Here is a 19,267-nt window from a genome sequence, read left to right on the forward strand (position 1 = left end):
TTTTAGCGACGGCGTCTTAAAAGAACCGGACCAGGCTGGTATTTGATGGGTGGCCTGTTTTTTCTTAGAATTTCTTGTCACCAAGCCAAACGGATTTGGGCAAGAACTGTATGTATCTAGTCATGAAGCCTCTCTGCGAAGGTTACTGAGTCTCGATTGAAAAATTTAATTGTCGCAAGCTAGCTCAACCTCCGACAAACTTGATCATGGACTAATTGTACGCCGTGACTGGCATGTGTTGCTGTTTAGAAGCGTACGAAGCTGCCGACGGGTTTGCATAGCTCGGGCCCCGCGGAAAAGTAGTATGAGGTGGGATTCTATGGCTAAGCCACACTGCTCAAGATGTGTACCTTCATTGGCGGCCATTGATGTTCAGCGAGAAGTTAGTATTTATTATTACAAGCGTTATTGTTGCACGCCATGTATTGCTGTTCTAAGATGTCGACGTGTTTGCCTTACACCTCGGTGAGAACATGCCCTCATAAGGTCGAAAGCTGACACCCACTGGGGTTTCGTTCAATGCCCAAGAAGAGGTCGAATTCGCGGCAGGAGCTCAAATGGGTTATGCCGCCATGAATAATCAAGAGCAGCAAGGCCAATATACCGTGAGTGGAGGCAGTCGTTGGTGAATGTCAAGCTGTCGATGACCCCGCCATTGAGATCATAATGCTTATCGATAAGGCAGCGCGATAAGATTTTTTTTTTTTCCCGTTCGGCAGGCCCAGTTGGAAGCGGCTACCTGCGCAAGAACGCTCAGCTCAACATAGTCTCTCACTCAACTTTCTCTCCCTCTTGATATACCTAAGTAAAAGTTTTACCGCTCCCAATTCTTTCACGCCAAACCAATCTATCACAGTATCAAAAATGGCGCCGACTCGCCCCAACAAAAAGTCAAAAAAGAGAACCGAGAAGAAGCCCTCCAACCCGGCTCTCCTCCTCGTCGATGCCAGTACCAAGCTGCAAGAAGGTGACCTGGAGAAAGCCGTCACGGCCGCAAAGAAGGCGCTCGATGGCACCGGTTCAGGAGGCGACTACGAGCTGGCTGCCGTGAATCTCTTGGGACAAATCAGCATCGAAATGGGCGAAATCGACGACGCGAGAGCGTATTTCATGAAGGCAGTTGAGCTCGACCAAGATGGATCCCTTGACGAGCGCATAGGTGGCGGACCGGAAAAGTTTTTGTGGCTCGCACAGCTGAGCGAGGACGGTGGCCAGGACAGCGTCAAATGGTTTGAGCGCGGTGCGTCTTCGCTCAGGGGCCAGATCCAGACGCTCGCGGAGCTGCCGAAGAGGAATGAGGAGCAGGAGGCGCAGCTCGAGGAGAGGAAGAGGAAGCTCGGCGGCACTCTGTGCGCCGTCGCCGAGGTGTTCATGACAGATTTGTCGTGGGAGGTCGATGCGGAGCAGAGGTGCGAGGCGCTCATTACGGAAGCGCTGCTTGTCGCGCCCGAGCTGGCGGAGACGTGGCAGACTGTGGCCAACGTTCGGATATCTCAGGAGAAGATTGACGAGGCGAAGGCGGCGTTGACGAGGAGCTTGGAGTTGTGGATACATCTGCATCCCTTGGACCCCAATGTTCCCGACTTTCCGACACGCATCAGCTTAGTTCGGTTGCTACTCGAGGTGGAGATGGAGCAGGAGGCCATTGAGGTGTTGGAGAGGCTTGTTGGGGACGACGACCAGAGCGTCGAAGCATGGTATCTGGGTGGTTGGGCGCTTTTCATCTTTGGCGAGAAGCAGAAGGAGAAGAAGTTGGAGAGCAAGGAAGAAGATGAGTGGAAGACGACCTGGAGCACGTCGCGGCGTTGGTTGATGCGTTGCCTGAACCTATATGCTGCCCAGGAATACGAGGATGAGCGTCTGGGTGAGCATGCTAAGGAGCTGTTTGCGGCCATCAACAAGGAGCTCGGCGACCCACCGGCGAATGAAGAGGACGACGACGGATGGGAGGATGCTGAGAGTGATGGTGATGATGCGATGGAAGAATAGGTTAAAGGAATGTGTCCCATTCTACAGTCGACGCCACAGCCGTTGCGAGGAGGAAATGGTCATGAATATACGGCGTTGGGAGTTTGATAACAAACAAAGAGATATCGATAGAGTCATGTCTCCTCCTATTCTCGGAGGACTTTTCTTCATTGAGGCATGCAGACGAGCTCTAGTACTCGAGCCACATTCCTTCTTAGATTCCGCACTATAAACCCAAAACGCCGATGTAATGCACTCCTTCCAGGGCCAGAGACAGCAGGCAACTACGCCGCCTCGACCTTGAGCTTCTCAACACCTTCGGTAAGCCCGCCTTCGTCGTCTTCGTCGTCGACCTTGCCAACCAAACCACGCTCCCATAGCTGCCTTCCCGTCAGCTTCACGGGCTCCTTGACCTTGGCCTTCTTCAGCTCCGCCAGGCGCTCCTCCTCCTCCTTCTGCCGCAGCTCTGCCATCTCCTTGAGGAAGTCATCGCGCCACTTGAGAAACGTCTCCGGCGTGACGGGGGTGCCCTGGAACTTCTTGTTCTCCTCACGCTCAGCGGCAAGGACGGCCTCTTCGCGCTCCTTCTCCTTCACCTGCTTGCGCTCCTCGATGAGGGTCTCGGCGGCCTCCTTCAATGTGGTGACGACTGTGAAGATCATGGCCATACCAAGATTCTCCTGTATCGTCTCTTCCAGGCCTTGAAGAAGGCGCTCCTTGTCTTGAGAGACGTTGAACCACTCGTGTGGGGGAGCGTTGGGCGTCGATTGCAGGTCGAGCATGGGCGGCTCGTCGGGGTAATTTTCGGGGTAGCGGACTTGGAGAATCATGATGGGCGGGTCCTCGTCGCCGAGCACATCGAGTACGATTGTTATTCTGTATTCCGTCTCTGAGATATCTGCACGCTGGGGTCAGTGTTTGCTGGCGGCATGGCCATGGTGGGGTAATCGCACCTGTGATCTCATCTGGAAAGATGGAGTCGAGCACCTCGCGCTCTTCGATTTGTTCTTCTCGGCCCATGACTGATGATACGACAAGTACGTGCTCCTTGGTAAGTGTCGAGAGGTTAGAGTTGACCGATGTGCAGTTGCTCGTCGCTGTCGGCGGTGCAGATGACGGTTGAAAGATGCCGTAGCTGTGCGGTAGAGGTACGTACATGCACGATGGTGGGGTCGCAGCTCTATCTGGGCCTAGCGCATAGCTGACCGCCCGGCAATTCAAATAAAAATTTCAGAATTCCTAGCAGTTTTGCGACCGCTGTAAGTCCCTAGCCGCCAGTCCGTCTGTCTCAGTGCTGCACTCTCTCTGTACACCGAGACAGAGTTTGCGATTGTCCCTGTCCACGACACAACCCCCAGACCTACACAATGGCTGCCAACGGTGTCAAGGCTGGTAGCAAGCGAAAGACTGCCCCCGCTGCTGGCAAGGGTGCTTCCGACGGCAAATCGAAGAAGCCCAAGTTCGAGAAGAAGGCCGAGCCCGCGGAATCTCCCGAGGAGGACTTGGAGGACGCCATGGATTCTTCGGACTCTGATGACGGGGGAGTCAAGCTGAACCCGCGCGAGAGGGCCAAGCAGGCTCAGGAGAAGGGCAAGAAGGAGGGCGGTAAGCCCGACAAAAACAAGAACGTCCAATTCGGTCAGTCGTTGGGATAAGCCATGTTCATCTGGAGACTGCTTGCTAACCCTAGTTGCGCAGGACAAAACTCGAAGGAATCCCACGCCATTCAGAAGAAGCTGGCTCTCGAGCGCAAAGCCGCGAAGCCGCTCGCCGACGAACTCGCACGAACCAAGAAGATCTGGGAGCGATTGAGGAGGAAGTCTCACGTGCCGTCCGAGGAGCGGAAACAGCTGGTCGACGAGCTTTTCACCATCATCACCGGCCGCATCAAGGACTTCGTTCTGAAGCATGACGCCACCCGAGCCGTCCAGACTGCGATCAAGTACGCGAATACCGCTCAAAAGAAGCAAATCACCAAGGAGTTGCAGGGAACCTACTGTCAACTTGCTGAGAGCAGATACGCGAAATTCCTTATCGCTAAGTTGGTCGTTCAGGCCGACTCCGAGATCAGGGATATGATCATCCCCGAGTTCTACGGCAAGGTCCGCAAGCTGATCAATCACCCCGAGGCGTCATGGATCCTGGACGATATCTACCGCCAGGTTGCGACAAAGGATCAGAAGGCCATCCTTCTGAGAGAGTGGTACGGCCCCGAGTTCGCCATTCTTGAGCGCAGCAAGGACGAGAAGCCGACTGCGGATCTGTCGGTGATCCTTGAGAAGGACCCGAGCAAGCGCGGTCCTATCTTGAAAAGTCTCCAGAACATGATCAACTCGTTGGTCCAGAAGAAGATGACTGGTTTTACCATGCTCCACGACGCCATGTTGCAGTACTTCCTGAACATCAAGCCGGGAACCGAGGATTTCACCATGTTTCTGGAGATGATCAAGGATGACGAGACAGGTGATTTGCTCAAGAACATGGCGTTCACCCGTTCGGGATCTCGGTTGGTGGCCCTTCTTTTGGCCCACGGTACCTCTAAGGACCGTAGAAATCTTTTGAAGGCTTTCAAGGACAACTTCGTCCTGATGTCGGGCGACGCCTTCGCCCACATTGTTATTCTCACTGCCTTCGATGTCATTGACGACACGAAGATGACGCAAAAGGCAATCTTCCCTGAGTTGATTGGCGACGACAAGGAGAGTGCTACGGACAACATAATCGTCGCCACGACAAATCCCTTCGCAAGGGCAACCTTGCTGTACCTGCTCGAGGGTCAATCCCGGGCGTTGTTCCCTCCGAGTATGAACGACGACCTGGCCATTCTCAAGGAGGTTGATGAGATTCGCCAGACAACCAGTAAGAAGGATGCCGAGGTCCGTAGAAAGGAGTTGGTGGCTGCGATTTCACCCGCCCTTGTCGAGGCTGTTGTTTCTTCCGCATCAACACTTGTAGCGGACGCCTTTGGATGCCAGCTTGTTGCCGATGTGCTGCTTTCCGCCGAGGGTGACAAGACCGAGGCCCTCAAAGCCGTGGCTGCTGTAGCAGAGGGCGACCCCAGCGCGGAGCCCATGGAGGAAGACGGCGTCGCTGCGCCCCCAGTTCATGTTTCTCGGACACCATACGGAGGCCGTCTCATCAAGACGTTGATTGCTGGTGGCAAGTTCAACAAGGAGACCGGTAAAGTCGAGCTTGTTGAGCCACCACTGAAGTTCGCCGACATCTTGTACCCAGTCATTAAGGACCACATCCTTGACTGGGCCACCGGACCTAGTTCTTTTGTTGTTCTGAACATGCTCGAGGCTGAGGACTTCAACTATGCTTCTGAGCTGAAGAAGGTTCTCAAGAGCCACAAGAAAGACCTGCAAAAGGCTGCCACCGAGGAGACGGCCGACCAGAAGGCCGACCGCGAGGCGAAGGCGCAGAAGGAGGCGGAAAAGAGTGAGAAGGGAGGAAAGAAGGGCAAGAAGGTTGGTGCGAAGTCGGACAGACCCGTCGGTAATCTTGGTAGTAAGCTGTTATTGGAGAAGCTCTAGACGATGTACACTGTAAATGGGTCGGCGAAACAAAAAGTTGTTCCTAATGTTTTTCAATACCCACACGCGCATGGCTGTACGACCATTCAGTGTGTTGCTGGCGTGCAACAGGGTTCCATAGCTTGAGGGGGCTACAATAAAAGGAGTTGGCGGTTAACTAAATCATTGAATGTCTCACTTCCCACGCCGTCGACGCTGGAAGCTGTTGCGATCGCCCGACTCAGATCTTGGAGCGGCGGATAGGAATGGGGTCTAGATCTGGGAGGGCTTCGCTTCTGCGGCGTTCGGTGACGCAGACAGATGCAACGGGTGTGGTGTATTTAGGCTGTCTTCCTGTCCGCTTCCGTCCACACTCCAAGTCCCTGCTTCGTGGTTCACGAGGCGAGAGCAGGTGCTGATCAACTACTATGGTAATCCCATGTGTGCCTATCCGCCTTGTCCTCGTTCAATATCACAACTTGCCCCGGGAGCAACACACCCCGCTCACTGAACACGGCCAAGTAAAGGGACCGACATGACCAGCCACGATGCCGTGGGGAGAACGGGCGTCCGGGAAGCGTTGCAGAGGGGACGGAAATTGACTTGTAGTTGAACTTCTACCGCAGATCACACCCGACTGCGATGTATGCCTTGGCGTCATCATTCAACCCGTTCGTGTTGCTGGTTTTGTTTAAAGAAACGAAGCGGGCTGGAGCTGCAACCGAGGAAGTGAGGTTGTGTAGTGAATACCTGCGCACGAGAAAAAGAACAAAGGCATCCAATCCACCTTGGGACTTGGGGAGCATCAAAACTTGCCTAAGGTACCTACCTACCTACCTACCCAGGCAATTGCCTCGAGATCAACGCCCGATGAAAAGGCAGGAGCGAGGCACTTCACACTAGGTATCGTCCGTCCCTTCCTTCCCCGGGTGACAATACCAAGTACACCTGTTGACCTAAGGCACCTTCTCCTGTTGCACCTCGCCCCCGTCAAAAGTCCTCGTCGACTGAATCACACTTACAGGTTACTCTTTTCGCATACAGCCCATCGACGTTCGTTTGGCAGGGGCCAACTCACCGCATCCCCTTCTGCGTCACTCATGTCCATCTATGTGATGGTGGCACGAGACGTCTTCTAGCCCTTACCCAGCATCATTTTTTTCCCTTTGCCTGTAACCATCATATCTCACACCTCACAAGAGAGGCAGTCGCCATCATGTGGATTTCTATGGATGCTCCTTTCAAAGCAGCGGTCGACAGCAGCAACGTCTGCTCATCCGGCCTCAAATTCGTCAAGTGCCCGACCTGGAGCGGTTGCTGCGTTGTCAACGATTGCAAAAATCGTGACGGTTGCCCTGACGCGCAAACAACGGGCAAAAAGACAGCAACTACTATCGCGGCCGTCGCCCCTCCCATCGCAGCTTCCCCTACTCCCGCGAAGTCGGATAAGTACCGATCCGACACTCGGCTGCTGCAATCGACATCGAAGCCTCCATTGACCGCTGGCCTTACGACCTACTTCAGCAGCGAGCCCACCGGAGGCGGTGCTTGGTTCACCGACACCAAGGCCTTGCCTCTCCCCACCGCCGTCTCTCTGACGTCTGGCGCCGCCATCACTCAGACTTCTCCAGCTGTCGCTTCAGCTACCGCTCCGACAGCCGAGAAGAAAGGTTCTCAGCTCTCAGGTGCAGAAAAGGGTGGGATCATCGGTGGTGTCGCTGGCATCATCCTGGCAATCATTGTCATCTGGTTCATGTGCGGTAAGCAGAAGAGAAAGCTCAGGTCTCGGTCCTCCATCGATTCTCTGGACAAGACCGGAGTCAATGGCAGTGTTGAAGAGGAAGATACCCCGGTGCCGCCCACGACTGCCAACTCTGTCCAGCAAGAACAGCAGTCGACCAGCAGCTATTCCCGTTCCGAGAACGTCTTTTCGCCTTTTGGAGGTAGGTTCACGTTACTGTTGATACTGAGTGACTCCATTCGAAGCTAATGACTTACAGGACGATACGAAGAACCTCAGAGCCGCTTCAACCGGATCAGCGAGATGAATCCCAACAGCAAGATGATGAACCACCCTGTCAACCCCATGTCTCGCGATTCCATCGCTCCCCCTCCCATATCGAGCGTCGTTGCGAGGTCTACAACTGCGAGCCCTGAAGTCATTGCTAGATCAGCTACGGCAAGCCCCGCAATCATCGCCAGATCAGCTACTGCCAGCCCCGAGTTCATGTCCCGGCTGGGTACAGCTACTCCTGAGCTTCAGGGCCCCCCGCAGGAAGCAGCTATCGCTGAACTGGCTTCACCTGGCCTGCCGAAGGTCGTCGAGATCCACAGCATTCGCAGCGGCGTCAAGAAGTACAAGCCTTACCGCCCCAATGCATCATCCATGTATCCGGTTGCCGAGACCACGCCAAGTTACCTTACGGGGACAATGAACGCTACACAAGAGGAGCGGTCGAGCATGAAGTACGTCAACAGCTGGAAAGAGTGGGAGTCAACTACCTGAACGACTGCTGACGATACACCTCCCCGTTGAGGACCTAACGAAGTTGATGAGCGATCAGAGTTTAGGGCGGTTCATTACGGGTCGGGATTTCGCCGGCGTTCGATACCCAGGGTTTGCTTTCACTCGGTTTTTTTCTTTTGCAAATTTTCCTGATCTTGCCGGTTCTTGTCAGAGTTGATTCACAGAGGTTTGAGGGAAGGGTTGAGGAACAAGTTGGAGATTGAGGTGGCATGAAGAGCCAAACATGGTCCTGATAGGTAGACCTACATAATAAGACATCGTCTCTACTCCGTCAAGTTGAGTGATATTGCTCTCACGAGCGGCGCCGCTCATGAAGGTGAGCAACCACGTTGTCTGATGGCCGTCCTTTGCCAAATTCAATGGGTATTTTGGTATTCAACACATACGTACTAAAACAATCTGGTCGCCCCCAGTTTTACGCCAAACATGCAGTGTAGTCTTCTTTTGCAGAAGCATTTCCGTTCCCAGCCCATTCTTTTTTATATTTCCGAAAAAAAGAGGTATCATCTAGTTGATGCTTTTCTCTTCGCTCGACCTGATCCCTCACGGACATTGGTAGAGAGAATCTCTGAAACCTCTTCTTCCCACGTCGCCATTACGCTTGGCTTGTATTGTGCGATGGTCAAGCCGGTTCGACGGGGCAGTTGCGCTTTTGGATCAGATGTGTCATCTGCTCTGGAGCTTGCTAATCTCATCGAGGAGTATTTGCAGGTCATCGTCGCTGATCTTATCCTGGAGAGACGGGATAAGGGTCTTCGCCTCCTCAGCGGTCTCGCAGCAGAGGGAGCCTGTAAGCTTGGTCAGATTTTGCAACTTCAGCGAGCAGCATCGCAGGGTGGTAGCTACGTACCTATTTGCGCCCGCTCAAACTTTGCCAGCTGCTTGTGGGCACTGAGCAATCGCTCGACGGCCTCGACGTTCTCCTTCTGGCGAAAACGAGAAAAGGCATCGAGGTAGTTGAGGGTCTGGGTCAACATCCTGCAGATCCAGTCAGCAACTGTGAATTATATCGCCATCGCGGCGACTGCAGCGTCGCGGGGCGGCGCGAGAGTTTGGGCGGCGCATGTGCTCACTCGGTCTCGTTGATGTTCTTGCGGTCCATCTTCCTCTTGGTCACGAGCGCATTAATGACGAGCGAAGCTTCGGAAAGGGTCAAAGTGTCGACGTTCTGGAATTCGCCGAGGTTGAGGATTGAAGAGGCCTCCTCGCTGCCGGGCGGCGGAGGCTTGGGTCGCGACGTGGGAGCGTGATGCGACATGGTTGTTGGAGGAGACGTGGAAGTTTGCGACCCGTGACGGGCGGTGGGTAGCGATATGGGCCTGCGTTGTGCGATCGGGCGCGAACGTGATGTTATAGATGTTTCGGCGCCGGCGCGGAAGCGATAGGTAGCGACGTGCGGATTGGAGATGTGATGGTTGCGGTTGCTGGTGAGGCTGGGAATTGAATGGAAAACACCCCCTGGTGCTTTTGCCTTGCCTCCAGGCCCTTTGTGTTCTGTCTGGGGAAAAGACGGAATGGAAGGCGGCGGGGCCCACCAGTCGGACAGGAACCGCTGTATGTGTTCGTACCTACCTTACCTTACCTTACACTGTACCTGTAGGGGTGTGGCTTGGAAACAGTGGGGGTACCGGATAGGTTTCCATTAACAGCCAGGTGGGTGAGGTGAAGTCAGGGACGGGAGGGGCCAGCACAGCGAAGTCACGTTTCCCGTCGTCCGCTGTAAGGTACATTATCCCCAGCCGAACCTGAGGCCAGCTGGACCGGCATTCCGAAATCGCGAGTGAATGAGAGAATCAACGAACGTCAATGATTAGAAGCCAAACCGAGGACCTGATTGAATCAAAAGTCGTCAGCTGTAAGCTGATTTGACTGAAAACCATGTGCGTGTCTCCTATCGTCTTCGTATTGATCGGTTGTCAGTCACTGACCACAACACAGGACCGTCTTTGCGCTCATCGTCATCAACAAGGCTGGAGGCTTGATCTACAACCGCACCTTCCACGACGGCGGCCTCAATCAGCTGAGCACAAACGACTACCTCGTGCTAGCAGGGACTTTTCATGGGTGAGAATGGAGTTGCATATCCTCTCGTACGACTCCAAGGCTCACACGTGTGCAGTGTCCATGCCATTACCGCGAGGCTTCACCCCCTGAAGAACCAGCAAGCTGCCGCAGCAGCAGCAACAGCAGCGGCGGGGGGCGTTCCGAGCCGTCCGGAACCGCCGTCAGGGTTGGAGGTCATGGAGACGGAGAATTTCCGACTGCAATGCTTCAATACCATGACAGGCACCAAATTCCTGCTTTTCACCGACACCACTCAGACCAACATCGATGTCATCCTGCGCAGGATATACGATCTCTACAGTGATTACGTTATGAAGAATCCCTTCTACCAGCTCGAGATGCCTATCCGGTGCGAGATGTTTGAGCGGAAACTCTTGTCATACATCAGGGAGATCAACAATCGATAATGTCTGGTTATGAGTGATGGCGCCGATTAGAATGGGAGGGTCGCCTTTTGTCGTGCCCCAAATGGGTTGGAATTTCAACGTAACGGCGTTTGCAGGAGTACCAGGGTCTTCTATTGAGCAGCATGCCTCTAGGACCAAGCCAGTGTTCTATTTTACATACTCAAGTAGTGATCAAGCAGACAAACAATCCATCGGAGACGGTTGATCCCGCCTACGAGGTGTCCATCCTGTCGTCATCTTTCTTGTCACCCTTCTTGCTCGACTCGCCTCCGTCCTTGTTGAGGAGGGGCGCGTTCTCGCCCTCCTCCTTGATGTCCTCGAGCGATCCCTTGCCCGACACCTCGGCCTCCTCGCGCGCCTTCTTCTCCTGCCGCGCCTTCTCGTCCTCCATACTCATACGCAGAGCAAGAGCGAGCTCCGGGTCCATGGCCGGGTCGAAGTCGAACTCGCCAAAGTTACCGCCACCGCTCTCCATGCCCCCGCCGCCGCTGCCGCCCGCTGCCTCGCCGAGGAGGATCGGACTCGAGATCAGCTGATCGCTGAGAAGCTTGCTGCTGGGCGGGATGACCACGAGGTGAGATCCCTCGCCGCCCTTAACACTCTCGTTGAACGCTTGCAGCTTCTTCTGCGTGTCATCATCGTCCAAATCGCCAAACAGTACGAAATCGACCGAGACGTTGCCCTTCTTCATCTTCTTCGCCAGCTGAACCAGCTTCTTCTCCTCCTCCTCGATGGGGGAGCAAACGAAGACGATTATCCGTTGTCGTTGGGACTTGTTCTGACGGTGCTTGAGGGCGAGCTGTAAGGGTTTCGACGTTAGCGAGGCTTTGCCGAGATGCTCGATGTGAGATGGACTAATTTTTGATTGTACTTACGCCAGCGACCTGGATCCCTGTTGCAAGGTGTGATGATCCCTTGATCTTGGTCTTCGTGCGATGCAGGCCGTCGAGAATCTTGCCCTGATCTGTGGTGAGGGTGACCAACACCTCCGGGCTCTTGTCACCCATGCTCATCAGGCCGACCGAGGACTCAGGGTTGCCGTTGGTGATTGTCTGGAAGACAACGTTGACGGCATCGGCTTGGGCGTCGAATCTTGTGGGCTGATAGTCGCCATTGCGACTGCTTTCGCTGTTGTCGACAACGACCATCACCGCTTCGAGAACCATCTTGACGGTTGTGGCGGAGCGCCGGCGATCCAACCGAGGCAATGAAGGTTTGGTCGGGATAGATTGAGCTTTCTGTGGTGGCCGATGCAGTCGCAGTCGACGTCGTGTGATGTGGCGTGTGAAAGACGGCAATGGGTGTTGTTGAATGGAGGAGCTTCGGATGGCTGCGAGCAAGCTTAGTGGTGTAAGGGTGGGAGAGCTTCTGTCGTAAGGCAGTTCAGCCTGGTGACGCTGGTTGCAGTTACCTGGAAGGTGCGCTCTAATTGGGTCCCCTGCAAATACACTGTAGCTGGCTGCGGCCCCACCACAGACTTCCTGGATGAGTTAGATAGCCTGTGTGATAGGTGCCAGGTTGGTGTCGATCACGTCCATATGCTGGACCCTCAGCAAAAGGAGAAGCAGTTGTTGAACCATTGTCTATCCTAAATCAGGGACCTACCTACCGAAGTGTAGAAACGACTACAAATTAACCTGTTCCAGAGGAAAGTGCAATAATTCCTTGCTTGAGAAAAAGTTTCAAAACTACTTTCTCACAGGATATTGGATCTCGTGACAAATCGCACAGGCTAGGACCAGCAAACGGCCCAGGGTCTCTTGGATGGTCCAGTTCGTCTTACATAAGTCACCATCTATCAGGTTGTTTAGTTTGTTTACTTTCTTTGGCGTCAGCCACTCACAACAAAGCCTCTAGCTACTCTTGGCCTCGACATCCTCCACGCTCTCGTCGCGACCCGGCACGTTATTTCCATCGACAACCGCCATCGCACCTTATCCTTCCTCACAGATCACGAGAGCAAGATGGCTCCTGCACGAACGAAGAAAAGATCCTCCGACGAGATGGAAGAGCCTTCGACGCAGAGACGGACAGTGCCCACAAAGACGGGCACACCCACAATGCTGAGCAGCAGTCCGAGCAAGAGGCAAAGAATTGGAATCACTCTGGAGCAAAAGCAGGCCATTATTGACAATTTGCAACTCGAGAGTAAGTCTGAAAACATCTGTTGGTGGGAGGACGCGTCTTCTAACCGTCCCAATAGTTACCGATCGCGCCAGAAGACTACGTGCCCAATACAACCAACAGGCCCAGACTCTTCGATCCCGCATACAGATGCGCGTCAACCGAGTCCCCAGATCGATGCTCAAGATGACTATGGCCGACTTGGTAGCTAGGGCCACCGAGCAGCAAAAACGTCTCGAGGCAGCTTCGCGACCGCCTCCAGTGCCTGAAAAGGACTTCCCGCCACGGACGAGCCCCCACAAGCTGGCCCCCCCGGGACGATCTACCAAGCGATTGAGGTGCGTTCTTGTTGTTTGACGATGATGACGGAGACGGACGCTGATTTCGATTGACAGTGATGCCATGGCTGGTGGAGACAAGGAGAACGAACAGATCGTGAACCCGAAGAAGAAGCATCGTGCAGGCCCACCGCCTACCACTTTGAGCTCGTCTCAGATTCTGTCTCCAACCTCATCCAATACACGATCAGTCATTCGTGAACGACCCCCATCATCGCCTTCGAAGGCTCAATTTGGCCGGCCTCAATCCTCTCCTGCCAAACATCACAACAGCGCTCGTTCGGCGCTGTCTAGCATGGTTGAGAAGGCAAAGAAATCCAGTCGTGCGGGTCCTTCACGCGCCTTGGCATCTTCTACAACCAGCTCTAATGCTTCAGCGCCTGTCAACCCATCAGCACCTGCAACCACCAGGACGAAGCGAGCCAACACAACTACTGCAACAAAAGCACCCCCACGGCCTGCCACAAGGACAGGTAAACGAGTCAGTGACTCAAGTGAGGGCAGCACGGGGACTGTCGTGAAGAAGACTGCTGCTGCTGCACCCGCTGCGACGACCAAGAGGACCGTCATGGGCACGATCAGAAAGGGCGTCGGTGCTGCTACGGCCCGGAAACCAGCGGCCCCCAAATCAGTAGCATCTACGACGGGTTCGACGAGGGTGTTGCGTAAGAGAGCGTAGAAACCCACGCACATGACGGAGTTAATTAGTCGGTTCTGTGATTTTATCGGCATTGGGAATATTTGCAGGGCGCAAAGGGGGGTAATCGCTAGTGTCAGGTTTATGGCGTCTTGGAATGGGTAATGATTGCGAGACATGACGGTCAAGCACAATTCAATTGATACATTATGCCCCTCCTTTGGTGCAGCCCACTACGAGCTTGCCTTCTTCTTCTTGTCCTCCACCAGCTCAATATTGTCCTCGGGTATCTCCTTGTACTTCTCCAGCAAAAACTCCTCAATCTCGTCACTAACATCACCCTGCACAACGATCTCCTCGCCACCGCTTGGGGTCTTGGTGACGGATGAGCCAGTAGCGAACTTCTTCCCAAACTCCTTGGCGACCTTCTTGTTTTCGAGTCCAAAGTGCTCCAGACCGGAGACGGACGTAACGAACTTCCTCTTGTTACGTTCAATTCTCTTGATGATGACGGTGCTCTTGGCAATCTTGTCGGCGTGCTTCGCCTCGGCCGCCTCAGCCTTAGCAGCCTTCTTCTGGGCGTCCTTCGCAGCTCGCTTCTGGGCGTCTACAGACAGGGACGCGGTCGCTTGTTCGAGGGCCTCTGTGACAGGAAGTTTCAGTATCACGAGATTATGGCGTCCGGTGATGCGGGGTCCATACCTGCAGACCAGATTTTCGCAAACATCTCAGGCTGGTTCTTCTCGAGCCAGTCCTGGCACTTCTTCACGGTGCCTCCATATTCGCAGTACTACATCGAGGGACGTGGGTGAGCATGTCGAAAACTTGAGGGGTGGCGATCGTCTCGGAGCGTACCTCGGGGGGGAGAGTGCAGACTGGACGTGGGGTAAAGCAGGTCAGAATTCGCACCTTGACTATCATTGGGATGCGCTCATGACTTACCGCCGCAATAGATTACATGGCGGCCTTGAGGCTCGCCTGAGGACTCTGCATTGTCGGCCATTACGTTTGAAAGGGCCGGGGCAGAAAGAGGGGAATTGCTTGCAGAAGTGTCAAGCAAAGAAGTTGAGGACGGTAGACGCGTGCCTCCGTCTTCATCCAAGGACGGCCGACTGCGGGGTTGACCTGAATCCATGGATGGCGGGGCATTTATGCACCGCCACGACTGCCTACCTACCTCAATATTCCAGGTTACCTTAGGTGATGAGTGTGGCTGGAGTCCTGAGCCACCTGCCCGAGCCCCGCTGCCGACCGCGTCGCCCAGGGTCATATGAGGTGTCCATGACAGGTATGCCCGCTTACCTCGGACAACTATCATCCATCAACACAAGCTGCGAGTGCTGGAACATGACGTGGCGCGCTCACCTTTGGCAGGCATTGTGTCCGTACTGATAGCACCGAATCTCGAGGGTATCATCTAGAGCCTCCATCTCGTCAGACTCCATCTCGTCCTACTCGAGAGAACCCGGTGACGACGACAATTGCACCGTTAGCATCTTCGAGAACTTCGACGCGCCTCACGAATCCAGAAATCAAGACCGAGAGTTCATCAAATTGTTGCATGATGAGTTTGAATGAACTCCATGCGCCAGTCAATAGTTTGCTCTCCGCAAGGCCAGTACAGAGGCCATTTTGACTTGCCATGCAGGTTGGCCGAGTGGCCCGTCTCCAATCGACGACGCTTCTAAGCGCCGGCCAGTGTCTGACACGTTCATTGGTCGGTGGCTCGACTTGCCTGCATTCCCAATGAGCATCGCTCCCATCCCCCGCCTCCCGAATTCGCGCGCGCCAGCCAGTCGCGGCTCACCAAGCCCATGCAAGATTTCTGTGGTCCAAAATTAGACACGGCTTTCAGCTCGCTGATTGGGCCGAACCTTTGCTCATGGCTCAATGCAGTAGCTCTTCGAGATGGAGATGGGCTCGTCGTCTTTCCATCACCGCCTTCTCGCCATCTCAGGCGCCGGCAGCACATCCCCATTCGGGTCAGTGCAGCCTTTTCCAGCAGACGCGCTGCATGGAAGTGCTACTCCGTGAACGCATCTCTCCGGAAATGCTGTGCTGTCCCTCCGTCTTAGTCGCACCCAGCATGCCACTGCCCCATTGTATGTGTGCGTGTGCGTGTAAGCCAAGGCAGCACAGTTCGCAACCCACTTGTGTGGCCACCATGTTAGCCGCCTCCCGCCATGAAGACGCAAGGTCTCGTGAGGCTATATCACTCGCTGCCGGCCAGCCGCCGCCTCCTCTCCTTTCCTCTCTCGCTCTCCCATCTTTTCGCGCCGTTGTTGCTATCGCAAGTTGTTGAGGGCTTCGTTGATCGAAGCAGCCTGTCGTTTACACGAGCTTTTTCCTTCCTAATTTTCACGCCGACGCCGGTCGTCTACCGACGATCTGCCTGTACAGAACGTCGCATTTTGCCTATATTTATACCGTTACAGTACATCGACCCGCAAGTCTATATCAGGATATCTGACTGCATAAGGGAAGATGGCTGAAAACGTTCAACTTCAACCATCAACATACAGACCTCCCTCGCCTTCGCAGGCTCGAAGGGCGGGGAGGTCACTTAATACTATAATGGAGGAAGACACGGACGAGAATGAGGTCGTCCAGTATGCCACAGACAATAGGCTACTCCGGCATCCCTCATCGAACCTCAAAATTGAAGCCTGGTTGTCACCGTTGAGCGACCACTTCCCCACCCCACGAGGCTTTCACTTCCTTTCCGCACCAATATTACCCTCGTCACCGTCCAGTAACTCGAACGAAGAGGCGAGCTCTCCCTCCACCACCTCGAACCCCTGGAATAATAACCGAACGAGCGTGATGACGGACGTCACCGAGTTCGACGATCTGTACGATGTTAGTGATGAGGACGTGCAGCCGGCATTCCGACGAGTGCCCTCGCGAAAATCGTCAATGAGGAGGCTCAACTCGGCTCGCAATGAGGCGCCAAAGGAGGCGACGACTGGCGCTCGTAGAGCTTTGCCTCCTCTGGTGATTCCCGCGGGACGAAGTTCATCCACGGAGGATTGGTCTGCCGGGCTCAAGAAGACTCTAGCATCCCCAGTGCCGCCGACGCCGCCAACCCGTGTCGAAATGTCTCCTGCTGTGGTCTCGTTCATGCAGGCTCAACATGCTCAGGAGGTGCCTACCATCTCCGCCCCGCCGTCGTTGGATGGAAGTCTGAGTTCAGAACAATTGGCTCAGATGTCAGCCCCCCCGACTCCAATTATCGGTAGTGAAGGTGGTGGAAAGGAAGAGGAGGATTGGTCTGGTGTCAGACTCCAACCTGGCGCTCTCGCAACTCTACATGCTCTGTCTGGGGATGGCGACAGCTTGCACGAGCATGAAGATGTCGCTGGACAGGTGATTGAGATCCCGCAGGAACCCGTCTCCGAGATGCGCCAGCAGCCCTTGCGAATCATAACCAACCTGCGGCCTCGCCCGGCGCGCGTTGCGGAGCTTACCCCTAACACCCATCGTCGGTCTCTTGCCGACCTCACCAAGCTCGACATCCCGTCCCCCGGCGGTTTCTTCTCTGGCCTCTCGCCCAGAACAAGAACAACATGGCACATGCCTTCGAGATCTCCCGAAGACATGGTGCCGCCGACGTCTACTACTGCAGAGCAGTTCTACCGCTGCCCCTGGAATGTGGACGCGTCCGTTCCTCCGGTACCCGTTGCGCCGGCCAGGTTTGTTGCCAACCATCTCAACGACTCCAGCGAGTCTATTGAGCAATTTTACCGCAACTCCCTACCATCCCCTCCCTTGATCGTTGAACAGGTTGTGGAGATCAAGGATGAGGTACCGGACGAAGACGATATGCCCACTGCCAGGCCCATCGTCCCAGCGGTCGTCTCGACCTCATCGCTGACTTTGGCCGAGCCGATCTCACCAGACCATGAGGATGCGCCGACAGAGATTGTCACGGCCTACGATCCCGAGTATGCTCGCAAGCAGCAGGAGGTCGCACTGTCTAACCTTGACCGCACTGAGATGTGGCTTCTGGCTCAACGCGCCTATCTCAAACCAGTAGAGGTCGAGGACAGCGGCGATGATAGCGGCAAAAATCTTGACACCATCCCCGAGGTTGTGGACGAGGACGCCGATAGCTTGCCGGAACCCGAGACAGCCATGCCGCCAAAGAAAAAGACCGTTCGCTTCTCTGAATTCGTAGCCAAGACGAATATCCCATGCCGCCTGCCATCGAAGCTTCTCAGACAGGAATCCGCTTACTATCGCGCCTTCCAGGACTATGTCATCCGCTCGAGCAAGCAAGACGTCTTTGTTCATCAGCTTCCGCGGTTCGAAGCTCTACAAGCCCAGCGAGTCTGTCTCCGGGAATTTCATCGCAACCAGCTCCTCGGCAAGTACCAGCTCAGCGTCGTGCCCCAGTCAGCCAAGAAACGTCTCAGTGCCAACGTCGCCCGCGGCGACGACATTCTCATTGACGACCCTGAGAAGATCAAGCGCGAGAAGGAACATGAAGCCATGTCCCAGATGGCCATCTCCACATGGCACGTAGCCGCTATCAGGATGCTCAACGGCGGCAAGCTCATTTCGGCACCCGTCGCAAAGCGCCTTGCACGCGTATCCCGCATGGCTCCCGGTCGCGATGGCGTGGCGCGCGACAGGGCTCGCATTCTTGATCTCGGCGGTCAGTCAACCTGCGACTGGGCGTGGCACTGCGCACTTCAGTATCCCAACACGAAGATCTACACCGTCACCACCAAGACGATCCGCCAGCTGTCCAACTCCAACATCCGAGGCCCGCCCAACCACCGCCAGGTCGCCGTCGAGAGGCTTACCCGCCTCCCCTTCAAAAACGACCAGTTCGATCTCATCTCGGCGCGCGAACTTCACAGCATCCTCAAGTTTGTCGGCGAGAACGGTGAAGACGAGTGGGAGACGTGCCTCAAAGAATGCATGCGCGTTCTCAAGCCAGGCGGCTACCTCGACTTCTCCGTCCTCGACTCGGACATCATGAACGCGGGGCCCTTGGGTCTGGCCAAGAGCGTCGAGTTCGGCTTCGACCTCAAGACCCTGGGATACGACCCCAACCCTACAAAGATGTTTCTCGGCCGTCTTTCTCGCGCGGGTTTCGACGAGGTCCGCCGCGCGTGGATGTGCCTCCCCATGGGGGCGCGACCCCCGTCGCTGCAGCAGGGCAAGCCTCTGCCCTCGCTTCCCGTTCGTGACAGCCCAACAGGCGAGGAGGTGCGTACAGTGACCATGGAAGCCATGTTGACGGGCAGCACCGACGGCATCGCGAACCTAACGGGTATCGTCGGCGGCTGGAGCTGGGAGCGCTGGCTATTGCGTTGTGAGATGGAGAAAGTCAGCGGCGAGCTGCGGCTCGCCGACACGGTGACAGACGGCGCGACCATGAGGGAGGCTGGTAAGAGTGTCGAGGGTGTTGCGGCTATAGTCGAGGAGGGCAGGAGCTGCGGAGCGGGATGGAGGATGCTGAGCGGGTACGCGAGGAAGCCCAAAGCTGGCACCGGTTTCATCTCGGTTGGTATCGCAGAGTAGACGGGTGCCCGGGCTGGCAAGCCTGTGCACCAAGACCTTCTGTTCTTTGCTCGTTTTTCATGTTTGTTTACTGTGTGTGATTGCAACGATATGGATGAGTAGGACTTGACGGGATAGGACGAGATGGATGTAGGTTATGACTATGGGTCACATGT

The 19,267-nt window shown here is 55.1% G+C and overlaps 10 protein-coding genes across 10 annotated transcripts; 6 read left to right on the plus strand and 4 right to left on the minus strand.

The window, feature by feature from the left end:
• Positions 1 to 864: 864 nt before the first annotated feature.
• Positions 865 to 1,989, plus strand: CkaCkLH20_12697 (TPR domain-containing protein; the record flags this gene model as incomplete). The annotated part of the gene is made up of 1 exon (XM_038895409.1): positions 865 to 1,989. The coding sequence occupies one exon, from the start codon at positions 865 to 867 to the stop codon at positions 1,987 to 1,989; it is 1,125 nt and encodes a 374-aa protein (XP_038739241.1).
• A 263-nt stretch (positions 1,990 to 2,252) lies between these two features.
• CkaCkLH20_12698 (rwd domain-containing protein) lies at positions 2,253 to 3,126 on the minus strand (the record flags this gene model as incomplete). The annotated part of the gene is made up of 2 exons (XM_038895410.1): positions 2,253 to 2,866; positions 2,922 to 3,126. The coding sequence occupies 2 exons, from the start codon at positions 3,124 to 3,126 to the stop codon at positions 2,253 to 2,255; spliced, it is 819 nt and encodes a 272-aa protein (XP_038739242.1).
• A 209-nt stretch (positions 3,127 to 3,335) lies between these two features.
• CkaCkLH20_12699 (pumilio domain-containing protein) lies at positions 3,336 to 5,504 on the plus strand (the record flags this gene model as incomplete). Its single annotated transcript, XM_038895411.1, has 2 exons — positions 3,336 to 3,606; positions 3,667 to 5,504. 2 exons carry the CDS (start codon positions 3,336 to 3,338, stop codon positions 5,502 to 5,504), a joined length of 2,109 nt encoding a protein of 702 aa, XP_038739243.1.
• A 1,195-nt stretch (positions 5,505 to 6,699) lies between these two features.
• On the plus strand, positions 6,700 to 7,989 carry CkaCkLH20_12700 (uncharacterized protein; the record flags this gene model as incomplete). Its single annotated transcript, XM_038895412.1, has 2 exons — positions 6,700 to 7,426; positions 7,484 to 7,989. The coding sequence occupies 2 exons, from the start codon at positions 6,700 to 6,702 to the stop codon at positions 7,987 to 7,989; spliced, it is 1,233 nt and encodes a 410-aa protein (XP_038739244.1).
• A 687-nt stretch (positions 7,990 to 8,676) lies between these two features.
• On the minus strand, positions 8,677 to 9,268 carry CkaCkLH20_12701 (RNA polymerase Rpb4; the record flags this gene model as incomplete). The annotated part of the gene is made up of 3 exons (XM_038895413.1): positions 8,677 to 8,798; positions 8,861 to 8,988; positions 9,084 to 9,268. The coding sequence occupies 3 exons, from the start codon at positions 9,266 to 9,268 to the stop codon at positions 8,677 to 8,679; spliced, it is 435 nt and encodes a 144-aa protein (XP_038739245.1).
• A 256-nt stretch (positions 9,269 to 9,524) lies between these two features.
• On the plus strand, positions 9,525 to 10,481 carry CkaCkLH20_12702 (sybindin-like family protein; the record flags this gene model as incomplete). Its single annotated transcript, XM_038895414.1, has 4 exons — positions 9,525 to 9,564; positions 9,660 to 9,663; positions 9,949 to 10,074; positions 10,130 to 10,481. 4 exons carry the CDS (start codon positions 9,525 to 9,527, stop codon positions 10,479 to 10,481), a joined length of 522 nt encoding a protein of 173 aa, XP_038739246.1.
• A 211-nt stretch (positions 10,482 to 10,692) lies between these two features.
• On the minus strand, positions 10,693 to 11,647 carry CkaCkLH20_12703 (26s proteasome regulatory subunit s5a; the record flags this gene model as incomplete). Its single annotated transcript, XM_038895415.1, has 2 exons — positions 10,693 to 11,280; positions 11,357 to 11,647. The coding sequence occupies 2 exons, from the start codon at positions 11,645 to 11,647 to the stop codon at positions 10,693 to 10,695; spliced, it is 879 nt and encodes a 292-aa protein (XP_038739247.1).
• A 798-nt stretch (positions 11,648 to 12,445) lies between these two features.
• CkaCkLH20_12704 (uncharacterized protein) lies at positions 12,446 to 13,622 on the plus strand (the record flags this gene model as incomplete). The annotated part of the gene is made up of 3 exons (XM_038895416.1): positions 12,446 to 12,629; positions 12,685 to 12,943; positions 13,001 to 13,622. The coding sequence occupies 3 exons, from the start codon at positions 12,446 to 12,448 to the stop codon at positions 13,620 to 13,622; spliced, it is 1,065 nt and encodes a 354-aa protein (XP_038739248.1).
• Positions 13,623 to 13,813: 191 nt separating this feature from the next.
• On the minus strand, positions 13,814 to 14,583 carry CkaCkLH20_12705 (RNA binding protein; the record flags this gene model as incomplete). The annotated part of the gene is made up of 4 exons (XM_038895417.1): positions 13,814 to 14,223; positions 14,283 to 14,370; positions 14,436 to 14,455; positions 14,523 to 14,583. The coding sequence occupies 4 exons, from the start codon at positions 14,581 to 14,583 to the stop codon at positions 13,814 to 13,816; spliced, it is 579 nt and encodes a 192-aa protein (XP_038739249.1).
• Positions 14,584 to 16,154: 1,571 nt separating this feature from the next.
• CkaCkLH20_12706 (methyltransferase domain-containing protein) lies at positions 16,155 to 19,112 on the plus strand (the record flags this gene model as incomplete). The annotated part of the gene is made up of 1 exon (XM_038895418.1): positions 16,155 to 19,112. One exon carries the CDS (start codon positions 16,155 to 16,157, stop codon positions 19,110 to 19,112), a length of 2,958 nt encoding a protein of 985 aa, XP_038739250.1.
• Between the last annotated feature and the right edge of the window lie 155 nt (positions 19,113 to 19,267).

This window comes from Colletotrichum karsti (assembly GCF_011947395.1).
Source record: "Colletotrichum karsti strain CkLH20 chromosome Unknown Scaffold64, whole genome shotgun sequence".
Lineage (NCBI taxonomy): Eukaryota > Fungi > Ascomycota > Sordariomycetes > Glomerellales > Glomerellaceae > Colletotrichum > Colletotrichum karsti.